The 22,869-nt window shown below is 39.6% G+C and overlaps 1 protein-coding gene across 3 annotated transcripts; it reads right to left on the bottom strand.

The window, feature by feature from the left end:
• Window positions 1-10,302: 10,302 nt before the first annotated feature.
• On the bottom strand, window positions 10,303-22,113 carry LOC120402905 (fibrinogen-like protein 1). 3 transcript variants are annotated; one of them, XM_039533484.1, is made up of 4 exons: window positions 21,597-22,113; window positions 18,408-18,515; window positions 13,145-13,346; window positions 10,303-11,018 (listed from the first exon to the last, which is right to left on the bottom strand). In XM_039533484.1, the coding sequence occupies exons 3-4, from the start codon at window positions 13,290-13,292 to the stop codon at window positions 10,321-10,323; spliced, it is 846 nt and encodes a 281-aa protein (XP_039389418.1). In that variant the 5' UTR covers window positions 13,293-13,346; window positions 18,408-18,515; window positions 21,597-22,113; the 3' UTR covers window positions 10,303-10,320. The 3 variants fall into 3 exon arrangements, with proteins under 3 accessions (XP_039389418.1, XP_039389419.1, XP_039389417.1); XM_039533485.1 differs by lacking the exons at window positions 18,408-18,515; window positions 21,597-22,113 and adding an exon at window positions 14,201-15,995 and having other exon boundaries at window positions 13,145-13,328; XM_039533483.1 differs by lacking the exons at window positions 18,408-18,515; window positions 21,597-22,113 and having other exon boundaries at window positions 13,145-15,995.
• Window positions 22,114-22,869: the final 756 nt, after the last annotated feature.

A 22,869-nucleotide genomic window follows, 5' to 3' on the forward strand; every position in this document is an offset into this window, starting at 1 on the left:
ACTTCAGCAGAGTTTGATGTTTGAACCCAGATTCTGATTTGAACTTTGCAAAAGGCTCCTATCTATATTATGGGCCAGCCAAAACTCTAAATCCAAAATATCTTCCAATCCATTTGTTCCAGGAGAGTATGGAGTTGATGTAACCTGTTTGATACAATTTCTTTGTTAAACAGCTGAAATTCTTCTGAGGTGAATTGAGTTCTGTTCATACTGATAATCTATCCAGAAACTTCTGTCCATGAAAACAATTATCTTAACACTTCCATTGTGTGCAGTGAGTTAGTTGAATTCATACAGAATACTTCAGGCCATTTAGAATGAGCATCTACTGCAATTAAAAAGAGTGTATGTCCCATAAGTGGTCCAGTATAATCTATGTGGATTCATTACCACGGTGACTCCCAAGAATTCAAAGGAGCATATTTAAGCATGTGATACATTTGATGACAAATTTGACATTGTTTTGCCATTTCCTTCACATGTGTATCAATCTGTGGACACCACACAAAATTCCTGGTAAGGACTTTCATTTTTACAATTCCCAAATGGCCTTCATCAAATTCTTGGAATACATATGGCCTGGGGTTTGTAGGAATAACCACTCTAGTACTACACATTAGGCAACCTTAATATATACGTATTTAACTGTTCTTCTCAAGCAAAGAAAGCTGGAAGTTGTTTGTGTGCATAAGCCATCCATTCATTATATATTATACATTTTAGCCAGTACTGGATCACTTTCAGTTTTGTGTTTTACCGTGGCATTTGTCACTGGCAATGGTTCAATTTGTGCCAGTTTGTGTGTCTATTGATACTGCAGTTTCTAGCGCACATTTTAGAGTTAAATCAGTCTCAGTAAATTACTGGGTTTGGATTGCTTCATTCTGCATACTGCACTCTACCGATCCCTTAATTCATCATTTAAACTCCCTCCAAACTGGCAATACTCTTTTAATTTCCAGACTTCAGGTACGTATTCAGAAATTGTTACATTTTCTTTTTTATTCCATTTATAAAAGCAGAAACACTCTTCAATCACCAGTAGTTTTGAGGAGAGATGATTTTGTAGAATTTCAACAATCTCAGCAAATATTTTGTCTGAGGATTTAATAGGTTGTGTTAGGCTACATAGCGGGTTATACATTTTAATACTCATCACACTCAGTAAAACCACCATCTTTTTTCATCAGTTATACTATTAGTAATTATATACTGTTCCAGTCTCTTAATATTACTAGGCTAGTTCTCTACTAAGATATTAAAGAAGTCTATTTTCCCCAACCAGACATTTTTAACCTTTAAAATATTATGCAAATGTGCAGTTAAATCTGAATCCCAAGGGCTGTAGGCTCCAGTTTCCTTTGTACTTTTACTGAGTTTCTGCAATTACTCTCTGCTTCAGTGTATTCCTGGATTAGAATCCCATCCTCACTACCAAGTGTTGTGTCTTTTATTCTTTATACAATAAATGTAATATGAAGGAACCACATCAATACAATGGGATTCAGATAACTGGTTGTACTAACTAAATACTTACTAGCATATAAATATTTGGGGTTGGGAGGGAATTCCCCCCCAGGTCAGATTGGCAAAGACTTTATGGGAGTTGGGGTTGCCTTCCTTTGCAGCATAGGGAACAGGTCACTTGCAGGTTTAAACTAGTATAAATGGTTGATTCTCTGTAACTTGAAGTCTTTATATCATGATCTGAGGAATTCAGTAACTCAGCCAGAGGCAACAGGTCTATTACTGGACTGGGTGGGTGAGGTTCTGTGGCCTGCATTGTGCAGGAGTTTAGACTAGATGATCATGAAGGTCCCTTCTGGCCTTAAAGTCTACATAAGGCCTACTTACATATAAACACTGCTGCTTTGGCAGGATTCTGGTTGCTCATATTCCTCTTTATAATGCCATGGTGTGACATCTCACATTATTGTCACTCTCAGATTTTAATTGAAGTCTAGTGTCTCTTATTAGTCCTTAGGTGACTTCATATTGCACATTTCCACCTACAAAGAGATGAGCAGGAAGTTATCAAAAACTCAGAAAGGCTGGATTCTCTAATCCACTAAATTCAATCTGTGGCCACTGCTAGATTGAACATAGTGGAGAATTAGGGACAGAAGCTATCCCTGGCATAGGCTTCAACCTCAAACAAGTATTGTAAATATTAGATTACCCGGGAACTTTGAATGGAAGACAAATGGGCTCACACAAGGTAGCATCTTTGAGGTCATACCATTTGGCATCAATGAGATGTAGTGGGATAAATCTCATGATTGAAATATTGGTATAGAGAGGTATAGTTTGCAGGGGAAAAAAGGCAGGTATTGCATTATACATCAAGAATATATACACTTGTTCTGCTGTCCAGAAGGAGGTGAAAGCCACATCAAATTAAACTCTCTGGGTGAAGATAAAAGGGCAAAATAACAGGGGTGATGTCATGGTAGAGGTCCACTATAGACCACCAAATCAGGAGGAAGAGGTAGATGAGGCATTTCACATGACATTCTCATAAGTAAACAAGGGAAATGTGGTCTAGATGAAGTTACTATAAGGTGGGCGCAAAACTGGTTGAAAGACCACCCTTAAAGAGTAGTTATGAATGTTCACGGTGAAACTGGGCTGCTGTATCTAGTGTGGTCATGCAGGGGTCTATCCTGGGTCTGGCACTATTCGTTATTTTCATTAATCACTTGAATAATGGAGTGGAGAGTATGCTTATAAAATTTGTGCATGACACCAAGATCAGAGGGGCTGCAAGCACATTGGAGGACAGGATTAGAATTCAAAATGAACTTGACAAATTGGAGAATTGGTATGAAATCAACAAGATGAAATTCAGTAGAGACATGTGAAAAGTACTGCATATAGGAAGGAAAGAGCAAATGCACAACTGCAAAATGGGGAATAACTGGCTAGGCAGTAATACCACTTAAAAGGATCTGGGAGTATAGTGGATCACTAAGTGAATATCAGCTAACATGATGCAGTTCCTAAAAAGGCTAATATCATTCTGGAGTGAATTAATAGGAGTATTATATGTAAGAGATGAGAAATAATTGTCCCATTTTACTAAGAATTGGTGAGGCCTCAGCTGGAATACTGTGTCCACTTCTGGATACCATACTTTAAAAAAAAAAAGATGTAGACAGAGTGGAGAGAGTCCAGAGGAGAACAACAAAAATGATAAAAGGTTTAGAAAAGCTGACCTATGAGAAAAGGATAGAAAAACTGGGCATGTTTAGTCTTGTGAAAAGAAGTTATCAGGTTCCCCCTCAGTTTATCTTTAAATATATTAAATGCTTTTATAATGAGGACCGTGATCAATTATTTTCCATGTCCACTGAAGGAAGGACAAGCAATAGTGGGCTTAATCTGCAGCAAGGGAGATTTAGGTTAGATATTAGAAAAAAGCTTTCTAAATATAAGGGTAGTTCAACTCTGAAATAGGCTTCCAATGGAGGTTTGTAAGAAGACATTAGACAAAACACCTAGACATACTTGATTAAGCACATGGGGCTGGACTTGATGACCTCTGGAGATCCCTTCCAGACCTACATTTCTATGATTCTATTTTCTATGATTTCTATGAAAATTATTAGGCAGTAAATCTCTTGTTCCTTATGCAGACTTCCCCACTTTGTTGCTGTTACATACACTTAATTGTATGATTTTGACAAAACATATTCACTTTTATACTTTGGTGCACAAATACAGGTGCCCACTAATCTTCTCAGAGATGATTTCTCAGTCTCTATAATCTGGCCTCAAAAACATGTGTGTATGTGTCACTTGGATTCTCTAGAGCCAGAGGAGAATGGCAACCTCACAGTTCCCCACCAAACATTTCAGACTCTTTTCAGCAAAACAATAATACAGAGATCCTTACAGGCAGCAGGAATTCTAGTCCCTGAGCGAAAAGCTGACTGTTTCCTCAGTTTCTAGCAAGCTAGGGAATCTGTAGCCTATTCCAAGGCAGTACAGGTACTGAGAGCCAGCCCTCATAGCAGACACATCTCTTGGTCCTACATCAATCAGCCACTGAGTTCACAGTGCTGTCTCTAATGCCCATACTTGTAACCTTGTGTTCGTTTGAGCTCCAGTTCACAAATGGTGAATGTGTGGAACCTATGAGAATGCTTGCCCTTAATTGAAACTGTATGTACAGCTTTGGAAACAGCCACTGAGCATATCTAATAGCTACCACCAGGGGCGGCTCTAGGTATTTTGCTGCCCCAAGCACGGCAGGCAGGCTGTCCTCGGCGGCTTGCCTGCGGGAGGTCCCCGGTCCCACGGATTCGGCAGCACGCCTGCGGGAGGTCCACTGAAGCCATGGGACCAGCCGACCCTCCGCAGGCAAGCCGCCGAAAGCAAACTGCCTGCCGCCCTCGCGGTGACCGGCAGAGCGCCCCCCGTGGCTTGCCGCCCCAGGCACGTGCTTGGCGTGCTGGTGCCTGGAGCCGCCCCTGCTACCACACCCTTCCTGTCCTTCCTAAATTGCCCTGGCCCATTCTGCATGTGTATATGCACATAGGACTCAACTATAATCCATCTTTCCTCCCCTTACTTCTCTTCCTTTATTTGAACATCAGATACTGCAATATAAGCATGTGAATTACATTAACCTATCTCCTGCAGACCCCACCTGTGTTTTTAATTCCTGGTCTCCTTTGCAGTACATGGTGAAAAATAATTCTTACTGCTTAGCTACTTCATTTCACAGTCTATTTCTCATCTCTCTAACTATACCCTATGGATCCCCCCCCGAAAGGTGCTGTAATTTCTTTGCTTTAAGTTAATATGCATGGAAATTATGATCACACTTCTAATATTTTAAAGAAATTCCATTTTAAGATTCCATTTTAAATTGAAAAGCAGAAGGTTGCCAACCTCTAATGAGTAAGCATCTTTAATGGAAAACTCCAAAGTAATACAAAAGATCTTTTAATTATTACACTGATTTTGTGCATAAAATAACAATAAAAATTAACAAAGGAAGCTGTAGATGCCATATAGATATTTTGGTGATGCAGACTAGGATTGAGTGAAGACAAATCTATTCATATGCACAAGAAAACAGGAAATTTCCAGAATGTTGTTAGATAAATCCTTTTCTTTATACTTTTTAAAGTGATTAATTTAAAAATAGTTTAATAACTGTTAAAGAACAAATGTCTATAGATAAGAACATCGTATTTCATATTCATTCAGTAACATTATATTTCATGTATCAGAGGGGTAGCCGTGTTAGTCTGGATCTGACTTGCATCCGACGAAGTGGGTATTCACCCACGAAAGCTCATGCTGCAAAACATCTGTTAGTCTATAAGGTGCCACAGGATTCTTTGCTGCTATTATATTTCATATTCATAACAAGAGAAGAAATGCCTGTTAAAAAAAAAAATAAAAGAGTACAAACATCCAAAGCTAGCAAAATGAAAATAGGCTATAATTTAGAGCTCTGCGAAAAAAAAAAAAAAAAAATCTCTCTCATCTGCGATGCAAAAAATCTGCAGATAGATACCAATTTTTTTCAGGACTTTAGATATAAAAATTCATCATCCATCCATGATCATCAAAAAAAATCAAATCCAGATATATATTATTATAACATTATCTTAATGTTGTAGTTATGTTCCTGAAAAATGCTACTTTAAGCGAAATGATGTTAAGCCAATCCAATTTCCCCATAAGAATTAATGTAAATAGGGGGGTTAGGTTCTAGGAAATTTTTTTCGCCAAAGACTATATATATATACTTTTTAAACAAACAATTTAATACTGTACACAGCAATGATGATTGTGAAGCTTGGCTTAGGTGGTGAAGTCAGAGGATGGAAGAGGGTGGGATATTTCCCAGGGAATGCCTTACTGCTAAATGATGAACTAGCACTTGGCTAAGGCCTCAAGGGTTCACACATTGTTGTTAATGTAGCCTCACACTCTACAAGGCAGCACGAATGGAGGGAGGGGAGACAGCATGGCAGAGAGAGACAGAGACACGCACCATGTGTGTGAGAGAGAAATGCGCATTACCCCATTAAGTACGCTGACTCCACTCTAAGTACATTGCCTTTTTAAGTAGATCAGCAAGTTGAGACAGCAGCTGCTGCCAGCAAGCTTCATCTGTCCTGAGCCCTGTCATGTCCTCCCCCTGCTCTGTGGAGATGAGGTAAAGGAGCGGGGTGGGGGGGCAGGAGCAGGGGGGAAGGGGGACATCTTGTCATTATCACCTCTCTTTCCCCCACCTCTGCACAGCAAGTAGGAGGCTCCCAGGAGCAGCTCCAAGGCAAAGGGCAGGAGCAGCACACAGCAGTGGGGGGAGGGACAGCTGAACTGCCCGGCAATTGATAGCCTGCTGGGCGGCTGCCGCACAGGGAACTTAGGGGAGTGGGGAGCTGATAGGGGGGCTGCCGGTCCACCCTGGTTCCAAGCCCCCACCAGTTAGCTCCAACAGTCTGCTCTTCCTGCAAGCAGTAGACAAAGCAGGCTGCTGCCAAAGCATGTTTTCTAATTGATCAGCAATGTAACAACGAAACAACGTTAACTGGGATGACTTTAAGTGAAGCATTACTGTAATGTGAAGAAAAGGCTAGAAATATATCATGAATTAGGGGAGAAGCAACACCCTTAACATTGTCTCTATAATGGAATAATACCCTGCAAAATTTCATTTTAAAAATCAAGCAAGACTACAACACAGAAATAAACAGAAATATAGGTAACAGTGTAAAGATTTTTTTTTGCATTGTATTGCAACAACTCAAAAATTACCATTTTGTTTTCAATTTTTTAAAACTGATCACCAAGTTTCATCCTGGAGAGAATTTTATAGGTGTTGTAAACCCAGAATATAGGACTTTCTAAAGGAAAGGCTGATAAGATCATTAACTCGGGCTAATTTAATAAAAATAAAAGAATACCCTTTGTTGGATATTTAGTCCTATTTGGGCTCATAAAAAAGGGAATGGGGAGAGAACTAACAGGGGAGAGAAGCCATGTGAGGTAAGATTTAGGAAGACACAATTTTAAGTATTGAAATATCTCTTTCTACAGATGAAAAGCAAAGGCTTGAGGCTGCCCTCTGGTATGCAGTGATCACCGATATGCAACCTTTAAACACAGCAACTGCATACACACACACACACCCCTAGGGTGACCAGATGTCCTGATTTTATAGGGACAGTCCCGATTTATGGGACTTTTTCTCATATAGGCTCCTATTACCCCCCACCCCCGTCCCGATTTTTCACACTTACTGTCTAGTCGCCCTAACACACACACACACGGTGACTTTGTAAGACACATGAAAATGAGCAATCATGTATATGTCAAATGCAAATATGAATACTCACATAAGAAGAAAATATTCTGACTCACATATATGTACGCTGCCGCCCTCTACTGGATACAGTATGTCAGATCTGCACATTTCCATATCAGTCCTCTCTTATGGCCAAGGCAGTTGAGCTGTTTCTTTAAATAACTTTGTAGAGGCCTGTATTTCTGCCTGGTTCTAGTCCCATTACTGGATGTACTATATGTGGTCAGTAGATGAGAGTCATGACTATAGTCCCAAACTTGCAAGCTTTTTGAGCACGAAACTTGTAGAGTGGCAGGACTGAATTCTGAATATTTAGGAAGATCTATAGCAGATTCATGTCATGATTAGGGCTGTCAAGTGATTACAAAAATTAATCACGATTAATCATGCGATTAATTGCGCTGTTAAACAACAATAGAATACCATTTATTTTAAATATTTTTGGATGTTTACTACATTTTAAAATATATTAATTTCAATTACAACACAGAATACAAAGTGTACAGTGCTCACTTTATTTTTGATTACAAATAATTGCACTATAAAAAATGTTTTTTTCAATTCACCTACTATAAGTACTGTAGTGCAATCTCTTCAGCATGAAAATTGAATTTATGTACAAAAAAACTGCATTCAGAAACAAACCATGTAAAACTTTAGAGTCTACGAGTTCACTCAGTCCTATTTCTTGGTCAGCCAATCACTCAAACAAATAAGGTTGATTACAATTTGCAGGAGATAATGCTGCCTGCTTCTTGTTTACAATGTCACGTGAAAGTGAGAACAGGCGTTCACATGGCACTGTTGTAGCTGGCATTGCAAGATATTTACGTGCCAGATGCACTAAAGATTCATATGTCCCTTCATGCTTCAACCACCATTCCAGAGGACCTGAAGCTCAGCCCCCAGTTGCTATGATGAGGACGGTTATCAGCCGTTCTGTACCATCTACTGGGAATGACCGGGAATCATTCCTATTTTTACCCAGGCGCCCCCGGCCAGCCTCACCTGAGGCCAGCCAGGACCACTCACGGGCTGATGACGAGAACGGATACCAGTCCTACTGTACCGTCTGCCACCGGGGAGAAGGGAGAGGATGCTGCTGTTTAGCTTTCCAGCACCCCGTCTACCAGCAGCATGCAGTAGACATAGGGTGACATTGAAAAAAGGCGAGAAACGATTTTTTCCCTTTTCTTTCAGGGGGCGGGAGGTGAAGGGTGTAAATTGACGACATACACCCTGAAACACCCGGGAAAATGTTTTTTACCCTTCAGGCACTTGGAGCCCAGCCAAGAATGCAAATGCTTTCCGGAGACTGCAGGGACTGTGGGATAGCTGGATTCCTCAGTACCCCCTCCCTCCCTCCATGAGCGTCCATTTGATTCTTTGGCTTTCCGTATTATGCTTCTCACGCAGCACTGTGCTGAGTCCCTGCTGTGACCTCTGTCTATCATAGCCTGGAGATTTTTTCAAATGCTTTGTCATTTCATCTTCTGTAACAGAGCTGTGATAGAACAGATTTGCCTCCCCATACAGCGATCAGATCCAGTATCTCCCGTACAGTCCATGCTGGAGCTCTTTTTGGATTTGGGACTGCATCGCCACCTGTGCTGATCAGAGCTCCACGCTGGGCAAACAGGAAATGAAATTCAAAAGTTCGCGGGGCTTTTCCTGTCTACCTGGCCAGTGCATCTGAGTTCAGATTGCTGTCCAGAGCGGTCACAATCGTGCACTGTGGGATACCGCCCGGAGGCCAATACCGTCGATTTGCGGCCACACTAACCCTAATCCGATATGGTAATACCGATTTCAGCGCTACTCCTCTCGTCGGGGAGGAGTACAGAAACCGGTTTAAAGAGCCCTTTATATCGATATAAAGGGCCTCATTGTGTGGACAGGTGCAGCATTAAATCAGTTTAATGCTGCTAAAATTGGTTTAAACGCGTAGTGTAGACCAGGCCTAAGAAGCAGACAGCATTATCTCCTGTAAATTGTAACCAACCTTGTTTGTCTGAGTGACTGGCAGAATAAGAAGTAGGACTGAGTGGACTTGTAGGCTATGCTTTCACAATAAAGAGACTGCACTTCAGTACTTCTATGAGGTGAACTGAAAGATACTAGTTCTTTTGTTTATCATTTTTACAGTGCATATATTTGTAATAAAAATAATAATATAAAGTGAGCACTGTGCACTTTGTATTCTGTGTCATAATTGAAATCAATATTGAAAATGTAGAAAAACATCCAAAAATATTTAATAAATTTCAATTGGTATTCTATTGTTATAAGTGCGATTAATCACAATTAATTTTTAACCGTGATTAATTTTTTGAGTTAATTGCATGAGTTAACTATGATTAATTGACAGCCCTAGTCATAATGAATCTAGGATTCACATAGGCTATCTGTGAATTAATGAATTTGCTGGTTTACTTTTCTCCTCAAGATCATTAACAAAATGAACAAGACACTAAATAAACCTGAATCTTTGTCTTCAGGCAGGATATCACACAGATCTATCATTTATTCTTCCCTGTCTATGCCCTGAATGGTGATAATTGAAATAGTTGCTCATACTTATTAGTGCATTTATTATTTGGTACCAGAAGAGTCCAAAATGAGTACATCTAATCAGCTGATGTCTAAATTAGAGAGGAATGTACCAACCCTCCCAGCTCTAAATGTCCCTGAACATTGGGAGAGATTCAGAATCTGAATCCAGCTCTGAAATTTTCACCTGACTTTAACACTGCTATAAGTGGAACCAAAACCATGGAAAAAACTTTGGAATGTTCAAAGTCTGTCCCTGAATTTTGTAGTGTGAGCTCATCTTTACTTTGAAATTAGAAGAAATAATCACAGAAAGTAATTATGCTATAGACTAGAAAAAATTGAACTGATGGAATCCACTCAGGAGATCAAGAAAACACTTGAAGAGAGATTTTTAGAAGCTGATTTTATTGTCTCACCTCATAATGTAATAATATTATCTACAATTCATCTTTTTCACAATGACAAGCCTTGTTAGGACACTGGCCATGGTCAGTGGGCTTAATCATCATCCAGGCAAACTTGCATAAATGTTCCTTATTGCAGTCTTTTTGCCAGTATATAACATTCCTGCGGTTTAGATTTGCTCCGGCACAAGAATCATACCACCACCCTCCACCTGGAATGCCATTGTACTCTAGTTTGGCACAATTCTGAAAATAGTTATCATTATCTCTGTCTTTTGTAGTGAACTTCTGATTATCATGGAGATAAGCTTCTGTGTCCTGGGTCAGGGCATCAGCAGCATTGCCTTTGTATAGGCCAAGCCTGATCCTGTATTGAGACTCTTCATCTTCAATTTTGAACGGTTCATACTCTCCCCATTTGATTTCGGCATTTAAGTCTACGAGTTTGACCCTAAGTGTATATGGCCTTGAGGTGTTAGTTAACTGATACACATATTCATTCCCTAACCAGTAGTTGTCATGAACTGACCCAAATCCATACTTGTAGTCATGCCATATCCTATCGAAGTCCACAGTGCTATTGGCTGTAATATGTTGAATTACCGTCCACCCACCATCCTGCATATTACAGTAAGCAACAATAGGATCTTTCATTGGCTGAATGACATAAAGACCATCCTTGGTGCTTCCTTTAGAGTGCTGAAAAATCTCAAAACAATCTCTTGCATGTTCTATGGGGGGAAAAAGAAAAGTATGTTTAACATTTTACTCTGCTCAACTTGTAAACCTCTCAAAATTATGTCCTTTTAACTTCAGAATGAATGAATTATTGTCCTATCAGTATTTGACAAGGACATAGTATGGTCACATACTGACTTCAGTCCATACATGGGACTCCCACTAAAATCAATGGAAGTCGCACAGCAGATGGTCAGGGCAGAATGTGCCCGTAAGATGGTGAGGGAGATTTTCAAAGGCAAAAAAATAAATTACTTGCTCAACTCCCATCGTCTTTCAATGACTGTATGGTACTTAGCTACCCTTTGTGTCTCTGAAAATCTCTCTTGTATAATATAATCAGTACCCAAACTCTATAGCAGAAATGCAATCCTATTTTACTGACAAGAATACAGGTAGAATTGGCAAAAAAGAGCATTTATATTAAATTCTAATGATTATGTCCAGTGTTGGTTTATGAAGGGAGTATTTGCACAACTTTCACAAATGCAGAAGTATAGAACAAAGTAGCAAACCTAGAAATTCACTTTAGAAACAGATTTTTTTCATTTATAAATGGCTAGATCTTGACACTGATTTTGGTTAATTGATTTTAGTTGGTGTTGTATTCATGGAACTACGTCAAGGTGTGGCCATTTGTTCCCAGTATTTTATAGATACAGATCAGAGGGGAGCTAACAAAATATTTAACACCAATAACAGGAAAACAGATGAAAAAATCTTTCTTTTCACTTCACTGTGAATTTATGAGCTGAAGCGGGACTTGTATGCTGCCAAGGGCTTAGGTGGGATAAAAGTGGCACATAGATCTTGGGCTGGCCTGCTGCAGCGGGGTGAATTTCATCCTTTGTGAATAAGTCTTAAGTAAATCACTGATAAGGCTCTGTTAAGGCAACAAAGGAACCTTTGGTTACACTCAGGCTGATTGCAAGCAGTTCTGAAACTAAGCCATAATGTCTGTTTTTTTTTAGCTAAAAAGCATGCACATACATCTCAGCAATTCCTTTTTTGTAGGGAAGGATATTATTTTATATCTATTCCATTAACCAGTGACTCAGACATGAACTAAAATAGACAGTACTTCACAGATATACTATTATTCTATGAATAAAGTTGAAAGGAACTCAGTTACATTATATACTATTTATATTATATTCAGTGAGATACGTTGACAATATTTGTGAAAAATACCTACAGAGCACCAGTAATGGACTACTACAGAACTGGGTTTTTCAGTCCTTAGTTGGTGCTTAGTGTAGAGTTTTGACAGACTAATTGATAGGAAATAGGGTGTGGTGTATAGAACTTAATTGGTTATTATGTAAAGGAGAACTGTATTCCTGAGATGCTGAGATAGTTCCGGCAAGCCATGTTTTCCAAAGACTTATCAAACACCAAACAGGAGAAATCTGCCCACAGCTAAATATTCAAAGTGAGAGTTCAGAAAAGACCCCCTTTTGCCCAACTCTCTAGAACAAAACAAAAGGATGGCTTTGGGCACCCAAAATATGAGTACTTCACAAAGATGGCTTTTCCCAGAAAGCATTTCCTTTTTCCCACAAGGAGAATCTGGCTTCCAGTAAACTCTAGCTCCAGATTATCAGAGTCCTCCACCTGCTGTTGCATAGTGTTCTGAGGGGATGACATAATTCCCAGCATCTGGGCCCCATGTTTCTGTCCACATAGAAGTTCCTAACAGTCCTTGCACTGGCCATACATCTATGGTCTTTCCTTTCCTCAGAGAAAGATCAATTAATATACTGAAGCCTGTCAGGGTTGAGACCATCAACAGACCAGAGGGACACTAAAGAACTGAACACCAAGAAGGCGTCTGGAAGAAAACACATTCTGGGAAAAGATAGGGATTAAAACCCTTTGTAAGTAAAGTGGTTTTAGACTTTTAATATATTTGGAGATTTGTGAATAAGAGGCATTATAGAAGTTCTAACTAGTATTATGAACATTTATTACTAAGTACAGCCTTTGACCTTCAGATGCCTATTAATGTTTGTGAAGTACGCAAAGATTATGGTAGTGAGTGTCATAGAAAAAAAAGATAGTAAAGGCTATAAAGTAAAATAATGCATACACCCCCGCCATTCCCTCTCTTGATGAGTACCTTTCTCATTGTTGTTACTCAATCTCTGGTAGCCTCCTGGAGGAAGAAGGTGGGCATTAGCAAGCACCACAGCTTCTTCAGCACCTGTCCACACCGCACATTTAAAGAGTAACAGCAGAATAAATCCCACTGAACTTTTCAAATTCATCTTTCTTCTGAGTCAATCCCTCTGCAGAGATACACACTAAAAACATAACACAGACTGACATTTAAAATTAAATGATTTTTTACTTGCAGAAAAAATATCTTGAAGGCAAAACAGAAACACCTGCTTTCAACAGAGCCAGTCTGTGCCAAAACAGGCTTTTCACCTCTCACACTCCCTGCTTTCTCAATGTGTCCCATTGCATTTCTGGCAGATCATTTTTATGATGTGTAGTACTGTATCCTATCACTTAGAATACAGCTCATCTTGTTCTTTTACACCATATCAGTCAATGTGACATAACACAATTTTGCATGTGATAAAAACAGATAGAAAATAATGTAATGACAAAGTTTAAATTTAAAAAGCACGTCTCATATTTATCAGATCTGATGCTCGGTATTCCCTGAACCTGATCTGTACTGGTACTAGGGGACAGAAGGAAGAGCTAGCACATGCAATACACCAGCTCCACTTGCTGTCTATGCATGAAGCAGTATTAGATAGCATGGTGTACTAACTGCTGAGAATATTTTCAGGCACCAGAGCTCACTTAAGCACATTTGGACTATAATTTGTATAAAATCCCACCTGTGGCTTCAAGGGACATGTCAGGTAGGCTGAGGTCAGGTGAAGAAAAGCAACCTGTGGATTTGGGGTTTGAATAAACAAAGCAAAAAGGGCTCCCCTTCAACCAGGCTTTCCCTAAATAAAACCACAAGGTGTTTCTTGCAGTCAGAATTCAATACGTTAAATAAAGACTTTCATAGTCACATTTTCCCCTCCTCCCTGGGTTATCTAACTCCTACATTAGTAACTGTTACTCACCCTAGTCAAATCTAAAAGAAAACTCTGCATTATAAACTATTCAGAAAACAACTAAAGAAAAGAGCACCAGGCAGACAGCTTACCTCTCGTTTCAAGTGAAGCCTGAGAAAGAAATAGCTGAGCACCAATCAGTGAGCTAATTCTTTGGAACTGTACTTTGCCTGCTGCTGAAGTCCAGGTGAACAGCTTGGCCCTATCTCAAAATCAGAAAGCCAGCAAAAGTGCATCTTCATGATTTCATTGTGTGTTCTTGGACTAGTGGACTTTACTCTGACACATTGCATTTGCAAGCAAGCACATCTGAACTAAAAACCTACAAAGTTCCATCAAGCTTAAAATGCCACCATTAAAACTGAAACCTCTGTGATTAGGGAGTGTACACAGTGCTGGAGAACAGTGTACATTTAGGACCCAATGCAACAAAGCGCTTAAGTTCATTCCTATTCAGCATAGCACTTAAACACCTGTTTTATTTTGAACAGATGCTTAAGTCTCACTCACTTCCATGATGAGTAAAGTGTATACTGAAAGTTAAGCATACACTTTGCTGTATCAGTAATGTTCCACATTTTCAGTTTTTATTTGTAAAAATAAATAAATTCTGGGAATTTTTCAGTGGTTATTTTCCAAACATTAAAACCGGGATGAAATCAGGTTAAAAAAATGGGAAAATCAGAGGAAAAAATTAATAATAAACATTTTACTACAGTATAACTAAGACTTTTTTTATGTACAAAGATATTTTTTGTCTCTCGCAGAGCTGTTAGTTTTTCCAGAAATCCTGGTTTGCATACACCCACATAATTTTCTTCAAAGTATCTTCACTCATGTTGACCCTCTTGGAGTCCTGGAGGTAGTCCAACTTTGAAATAGATCCAGGAGGTACAGTCAAAGCTCGCTGTGCCACTTTGCTGAAGTTGGGAAATGTGTCTTGCTGACTATTCCAAAAAACCAGCTCATCCAGTTTCACATTGTCAGGAGTAGGCATGTTCATGTAAATAGTAAATTCCCCTTTCAGATCTGAAATTTCATCTTTAGTGGCAAAGAGTTGAAACACTGGCATAACACTAGTAATCTACTGCCAAATTCACCTGGAAGAAGGGGTGCAACACTTGGATTACATTCCAAAAAGAATCTTTGGCATAAAACACTTCAGGGTTCAGATTACTGGCCATGGTTGTCTCTCATTTCTTGCTGAGCATTGTGCTGAAGGTTTTGAATATTTTTGAGGGTTTTCTCATGTTCCGAGGTCAGAAGGATTCTGGAAACAGCTGGGTTTTTTCGCCATACGTTTCCCCTGCAGATTATGGTAACTGGCAGTCAGCTCTGCACTCATTTTGCCTTAAAAATGCAAATGCTTAAAAATGGCTCTGAATCCAGCGATGCAAGATTTCATGTCTTTAATTTCTTCTGTAGCAGTATTACTGACAGCACAATGTTAATCACATGAGAAGGACAGGTAATATATAGCAGCTCTGGTTTCTGATTTGAATTTAATCTCTCGTGCAAACTTAGTCATGTAGGAAGCAGAATCAATGTTAGTTGTGACCACATTTTCCCAAGTTAGTAGGTACATCTCAAACATGTCAGTTATTGCTGCATCGACAAAACATCTGTCAGCTGAGGGGATGAATGTCACGTCAGCACAAAACAATGCGGGTTTATTTGCATTGAAATAAAAACATGAAAACAAAAAGCCAATAATTGAATGGTCCAAAGCATCAGGAGACTTCTCAAAAATCAGACTAGACACCACATTTCTGTGGTAGAAAGGGAAAGCCTGAGACATGAGGCCTGGTATAAGAGGCCCTGTATGAGGCCTGAGGCCTGAACTAAAGTAGGGTCAGATCCAGGGCCAGCTCTAGGCACCAGCTCAGCAAGCAGTGCTTGGGGTGGCCAAGGGGAAGAGGCGGCACATCCGGTTTTTCGGCGGCAATTCGGTGGCTAGTCCCTTGGTCCCTCTCAGAGGGAAGGACCTGCTGCCAAATTGCCACAGAAGAAGAAAGCGGTGCGGTGGAGCTGCTGCCGATCGCGATCACGGCTTTTTTTTTTTTTCCTGCCGCTTGGGGCGGCAAAAACCCTGGAGCTGGCCCTGGTCAGATCCTGCTAATATAAAGCAAAGTTAGCAAAAGTCAGGCTGTGAGCAGAAGTCAGGCTCTGCCTGCGTGCAAACTCACAGAACCTGGCAAGAACAGGGCTGGTATTGCAAAAACACACACATTCTTGAGAAATACTAGGCACAGGACACTCACTCAAACACATTCCAACCATTTAAAATACATTGTCTTTCTCTCACACACTTATACTAATCTTTTGAGTTTCAGAGAAAATGCATGTGCTGCCTTCTTTTCATTCCTTCTATATTTTAGGACTTGTATGGGGCATTGTGACTGCTTGCATGAGACAGAAGAACAGAAAAAATGTTCCACTCACAGCAGTGATTACTCAGCCTTGAACTTCTGAGATGACAGTGGTGTGTGAAGAACTTGCTTTGGTTGACACTATAAGGAAGTGGTTATTAAACTACTGGAGCATGTTATCCATATATCTAGTTTCATTGAAAAAAAAGGTGTCTTTTACATGCATTAATGATTTGTAAGATGAACCCTAATTACATATTTTTTACACTAAATTAGAAAACTCAAACCCTTCTCTCTTGGAAACATTTGAAATTTCAAATGTTAAGAAATCAACTTTTTTCTATCTTAATTCTGAAATGTTCCAAAACTTGCAATGGGAACTAAAAACATGTTTCCCAACCTAAAATATTACAATTATTTTCTTTGGTTCTTCAGCAGTTCAGCCCCAGAGTAGTTCTAATGCAGTGGGAACTCTCATATAGTTGTAAAGACCTCAATTCAGCAAAAAGCATTTAAGCATGCATTTAACATGAAGTATGTGCTTAAGTCCATCCTTATTCAGCTGAAACACTTAAATACATGTTTAAGCCTCAATGAAGTCAATGGAACTTAAGCACATGCTTAAAATTAAGCATGTGACATGCTTTGCTGAATGAGGGCCAGCATGCTTCACTATTAATTATCAAGTATATTTTTATTATTATTGATAACGTTTAGTGCTGACAAATGTTCAGCACCATACAACACACACAAATTAAGACAATCCCTGAACCTGAAGATTTTATAAGCTAATGGGCCTCATCCTCTAACGCTTTTTCATGTGCACAGTCCTACTGAGATTCATGATGACCATAAGTACAATCAGCATTTTCAATAAACTGAAAGAGTTTGGGACTTTCATTCCACTTGTTCTAGTTCCCCTATGAACTAGAGATGGACTCCAGCTGGATAATTTGTATCTGGATTTCAAAGATATCCAAGTCTGAGGTTGTTAAATATTAATATTTTGTTGGAGCCTTTATAAAATCGGAATCCTATTTGGAAGATTTGGTCCAGATTTGGAGTTATAACTTGAACACCCCAAAGGAATGGGAGTGTCCAGCTCTGAGTTCTGTCTCTTTTCCACTGCAAACAGAGTTTCACTATGTTTGAGCTCAGTATGAGTGCGTTTCACCATATACTGAACGAGATGAAAAACATATTCCTTCCATTTCATAACAGCAGTTTTGCGCTGGACGTTCAGAAGAACTGATAAAAAGACCAAAAACAATTAGTCAAATAAATTATTTGATAAATCATTGCATTATTCATTGAATATTTTATTTGGTAGGTAAGTATGTAGGTAGCTCTGGCTGAATACCTCAAAACAGTATTTATTAAATATATTATTAGTAGAAAAGCAGTCCATTAATTGAATCCTATTTAATCAGCTCTGATGGTCAATTTAAAAAGTTCTGCTCCGGGAAAGCCACACAGGGCTAAGTGTGAGTCTTTCATCCCATACCAGCAGTGGCTGGGAGCTCTCTTGCACAATCTGGCTAACATCAGAAGGAGCAGTGTGGAGAGCATCTGGAAGAAACTCAGTGTAGCCTTCCTCACAGAGGACACACTGTCACAGGAAGGTCTTCCAAGGAGGTTGGAAGAGTAAGGTTCCCTAAACATGAGGGAGGTTTTAGAATCTGGTGCATTAATGTTTGTGAGGTGCTCAGATCTTATGGAGATGAGCCCCTCAGAAAAAAAGCATTATGCATAAATCAATAAATGCTCTTCGTTGCCAGTCACTATAGCAGAATCAACCAAAACTGCGTACCCAAACAACTTGGAACTTTACGAAAGTTCATATCTGGATCTGACTGTTGTGGCTCCAGCTCTCATTTATCAGAATCACTTCAGCTGGGTCAGCCTAATAGTTGGGCAGTAGTAATCCTACCTCACTACTGGAGTTCATGCCATACTTGGGGTCTTGGGTGATGATCACTTGGAGGAGACTGCCAGTTGACCATTCTTAATGCAGAAAAAGTGCTGCAAATGCAGCTACCTGAAAGACAGGACATAAGGATATGGAGAGAATAGTGCTTTTCTATAACGAAAGGGTATGAATTTTTCACAATCCAATTTCTGCAAGCTTCATTTGGATTGGACATTGGGAAACTGGATATTAGGAAACATTATTTCACTAGGAGGGTGGTGAAGCACTGGAATGGGGTTACCTAGGGAGGTGGTGGAATCACCATCCTTAGAGGTTTTTAAGGTCAGGCTTGACAAAGCCCTGGCTGGGATGATTTAGTTGGGGGTTGGTCCTGCTTTGAGCAGGGGGTTGGACTAGATGACCTCCTGGGGTCTCTTCCAATCCTAATCTTCTATGATTCTATGACATAACCCTGTGTTCAATGGCTGAGATGATGATTACCATTGAAGCCAGAAGAAAAATATCTGCTTGGGAAGCAGCATCACACTGATCTCCTCAGATAGAAGATACTATAAAAATATGAAATATTAATACACTTCTAGTAATAAATTAATATTGATTGTTCTCTGCCAAATCAGGGCAAAGAATTTTTTGACACAATCCAACACAGCTGTACTTTTGTTGCACTGGCATTTGGGGCCACAGTGTATAACTGTAAAGAAGTTAAATGAAATGTGCGCACACACACACACACACACACACACACAATCTAGCATTAATTTAAGTTTCTGGTTAAAAACAAGTACTCATAAGAATAAAGAAAGCAGGTAGTTACTTTCACAGCTTACAGGAACATAGGTTATAGCAGAAACAGAGATCATTTCATATGCAAACTTCTGATGATAAACTGTTTTAATATTCTCAGTAAAACACCCTATTATTGTAGCAATATACCTGTCTTTATATAGCTTATTTGAACTCCTGACTTGGAACATGAAAGAAATATTAGGCAGTATAAGGATGCAGACACAAACTATAGGCAAGGTATTAAATATACATGAAGAAGCAGGTAATATGAACTCTATTTAAAGAAAAAAACAGTGCTTAAATCATGCTAGCAATTAGTCTTTGAAACTATAATTGTTTCCTAACAAGAGTGCAACTGAGAAAAGACAAAGATCATCTGGGAAAAACGAATGATGCATCTATTAACAATTTATTGCATGACAATAGTAATATAGCAAATGAGTTCCAACGGGTATATTTGGCCTATCATAAAATACTCATAACAAACTAAGTAGGAAAGATAGTGTACATTTTCTACACAATTAGCCTTTTTTCTAATAATATTGAGTTCAAAGGAGAAAGAGACAGAGTTCCTCGTTGTTTTTCTCTTTTGTTGTGTGTGCTACTAAAGAGGGTGTTTCATGTATCCAGGGCTGGAGGTGGGGTGAGAACAGAATATGACCTTCGGTATCATGTACTGGTACATAGGATAAAATTTTGCATAAAGAGCTTTAAAAGCTCTATAGACATTTTATTCCATTTTTTAAAAGTAGAAAATGTAAACACTGAATTTTTTTATACTGTGTATTTTCAGTGAAATTTGGCTGATTCTATAAAATCCTGCTGTATTTTTCTTATTGTACCTAGATCAATAGGGCTTTGGAGAAAGTAACTTCTATCATAACATAAATTTCAAAGGCTAATAAGAAAGCACAGAAATCTGGCCAGTCCCATTCAGGCCAGATGACCTCTGATCAGTAGGGAGGTGCCTGGTGATAAAAATAGTTGGTTGATGCAATTAAAGAGTTGAAAGTGCTAGTAATACATACACTTACTTTTTGCCAGCACTATCTCAACAATATGTTTGTCAGAGTAAGTCAAATGAGGCCCTTGTAATCTGTGTAAAGTGCAGGGCAAATCAAAGTGGAAAAGAAAGCCATGTACACATTATGAGTATGCAAGCAGTAAGAAAAATTAAAAATATCAATTGAGTAGTAGCTTCTGCAGTAGAATCTCAGTGCTAACATAGAACTACCATATGAAGTTTCCAAAGGGGCCTAAGGGAATTACACATCTAATTCCCACTGACTTTCAATGGGATTTGGGTGCCTAACTCCACTGGGCCCCTTTAAAAATCTCAATCATGGATATTACATTTAGGAAAGGATCTTTTGGCTCAGTTAGCACAATATACTACATCTAGTAAGGAGCCTGGATTCCTCTGTGTGTGTGGCCAGCCTTTCTCTGAGCACCTTTGGTAAATATGGTAACCAATGCAGCTCAGTAGGCAGTATTCCTCTTTCCGTAATGTTCCACCTGATGGAGCACAGCTGTCAACCCTCTACTTTCTTGTAGTCTTAAGGGGCTGTGGAAAAGGGCTTGTCTACTCACTGTACCAGGCATTAGGAGTCCCAACCCTGTTCCCCAGCTTCTGTAAGGGCTATCTGCCACCTTATTCCACCTCCAGTTATGGTTTACCTGGGAACTGGCCTCACCACTGATTGAGTACCTGCACTGGACGCCTCCCAGGTTGCAACTGCTTGAACTTTTCTTCCTAATCTACTGCACCAGCTTCCTGGGCTGCTATGAAGCCAAAAAAACAAAAAACGTACCTCATGCCAGCCAATCTAGCAGTGAGGGGAAAATTCCTTCCTAGTACCTAAAAGGTGATTGTCACAAAAGCCACAGCAGACCCCAAATCCAGTCCTACTCTAATCCTATGGGTGGAACCTGATCTGGGCATGTAACAGTGCCTGACCTGGGGGAAAGGACTTATTTGAGCTCTCTTTGTGTGTGTAGAGCCAATGAGCTTGCACTGCACCCCTCAAACCAGCCAGTCAACTAGAATGCCCAGCCTCTAACTACTGTCCCTCATCCCACACCCACAAGGAATCAGAGCTCCCATAAGGTGTGTTTGTGGTGGGGAAGACCTTGAAAGCTACAGAGCTCTCTTTTCCCTTCTAGCTCAGACACCCCCTCAGGCTGCAGGAGGTAAATGTATTCTAATACAGACATCCCCTGGATTATGCAAACCCGACTTATGCAAATCTGCACTTATGGAAAAAGTTCCATAAGCTAGAAATAGGGTTGGTTTTTTTGGCACGTAAGGCGGGGAGCGTCTGTATCTAGGTGAAGTGTGTGCCTTTAAATGTTCTCCCGTTACTTGTTTTCATAGTAGCATTCAATATAAACAATTTCACCCACCTTTTATATTGTTGCTCTTCTGATACCTGTAGTCACCTATCTTCTCTACACTCATCTTTAAAGTTTCAGTTCAAAGTGCAGTTATGATAAGAAAAAATGACACTTGAAATCTATTCCTTTTGTGTAGCCTTCAGTGTTATCTGGGCCTACCTGCGTGGCAAAGTAAGTTTTTATTGATTTTTACTGTTAGCTGTGCACAGGCAACACATTTAAGAGGGATGAGCTGGGTTGGATTCTATTTTGTGCATCTATAACAGAATTAAGTATGTTCCAACTGCATGGAAAAATTCTGTCATTGCAGCTTCACAACCATATTGAAAACAAAGGATTGTGCAAGTGTCACTCGGGGCATAATTTGAAGAGAAAGGTGTTACAAGAGTTTAAAGGTGGGCAGAATTTGGCCTGCAGAATCAGTAACACTGATGATGAAATAGGACTTTGGTCCCAGATTAATTTTGCAGCATTGGAAGTTAACCGCCTCCTCCCTCTTTTTACCTGGAAACTCAGCATACCTGTGATGGAGTCACAAGGACAGAATAAACATGGAATACTACAATGCCATTTTTACAATCACTTTTCTGAGTAGAACTGCACTTTAAGTGTCATTTTTTAAAGCTCAATAGATTTAAAATATGACAGGTTACAAAAATATTTATTAAAATCAAATATCCTTACCCAGATCCCTATAAACATCTTAGATTATTAAAACAAAACATTTAAAAATCTAATTAACTTTTCGCCATTTATGCTGTTTACTTACATTCTGCATTTCTCTTGGCTTTGACAATGTAAAAAGGCTTGCGGGTTTTTCATTGGTTAAGTGCATTTCTAAACAGTCACATTCAGATTAGCATGCACTAGCATGACGATGCAGGGGTGGTTGAAAACACTGGGCTAAATTGTGCCATGTAGACAGAGCCTTGCATTGAGGCACAATCTTTTTCTGAGTGACAGGTGCAGAGACTGTCTCAACCTTTTAGGATGGTATAACAATACCTAGCTCGTATACAGTGCATTGCACTAGCAGATCTTAAAATGCTTTCCAAAAGGTGGTGAGTAGTGTTATCCCCTTTACAGATGAAGAAACTGAGGCAACAGGAGGGAAGCAATTTGCCCAAGATCACTCAATAGCCACGCTGGAAATTGAACCCAGATCTCCTGAGTCCTACTCATGTCCTACCCACAGTCCACTTACCCTCACCCCATACAAAAAGGGAAGGCATGGCCACTGCCTCCCCCTTGTCCCATTTGGGTGTTTTGCACCACCAGGCAC

The sequence above is a fragment of the Mauremys reevesii genome, linkage group 4 (assembly GCF_016161935.1).
Source record: "Mauremys reevesii isolate NIE-2019 linkage group 4, ASM1616193v1, whole genome shotgun sequence".
In the NCBI taxonomy this organism is placed as follows: domain Eukaryota; kingdom Metazoa; phylum Chordata; order Testudines; family Geoemydidae; genus Mauremys; species Mauremys reevesii.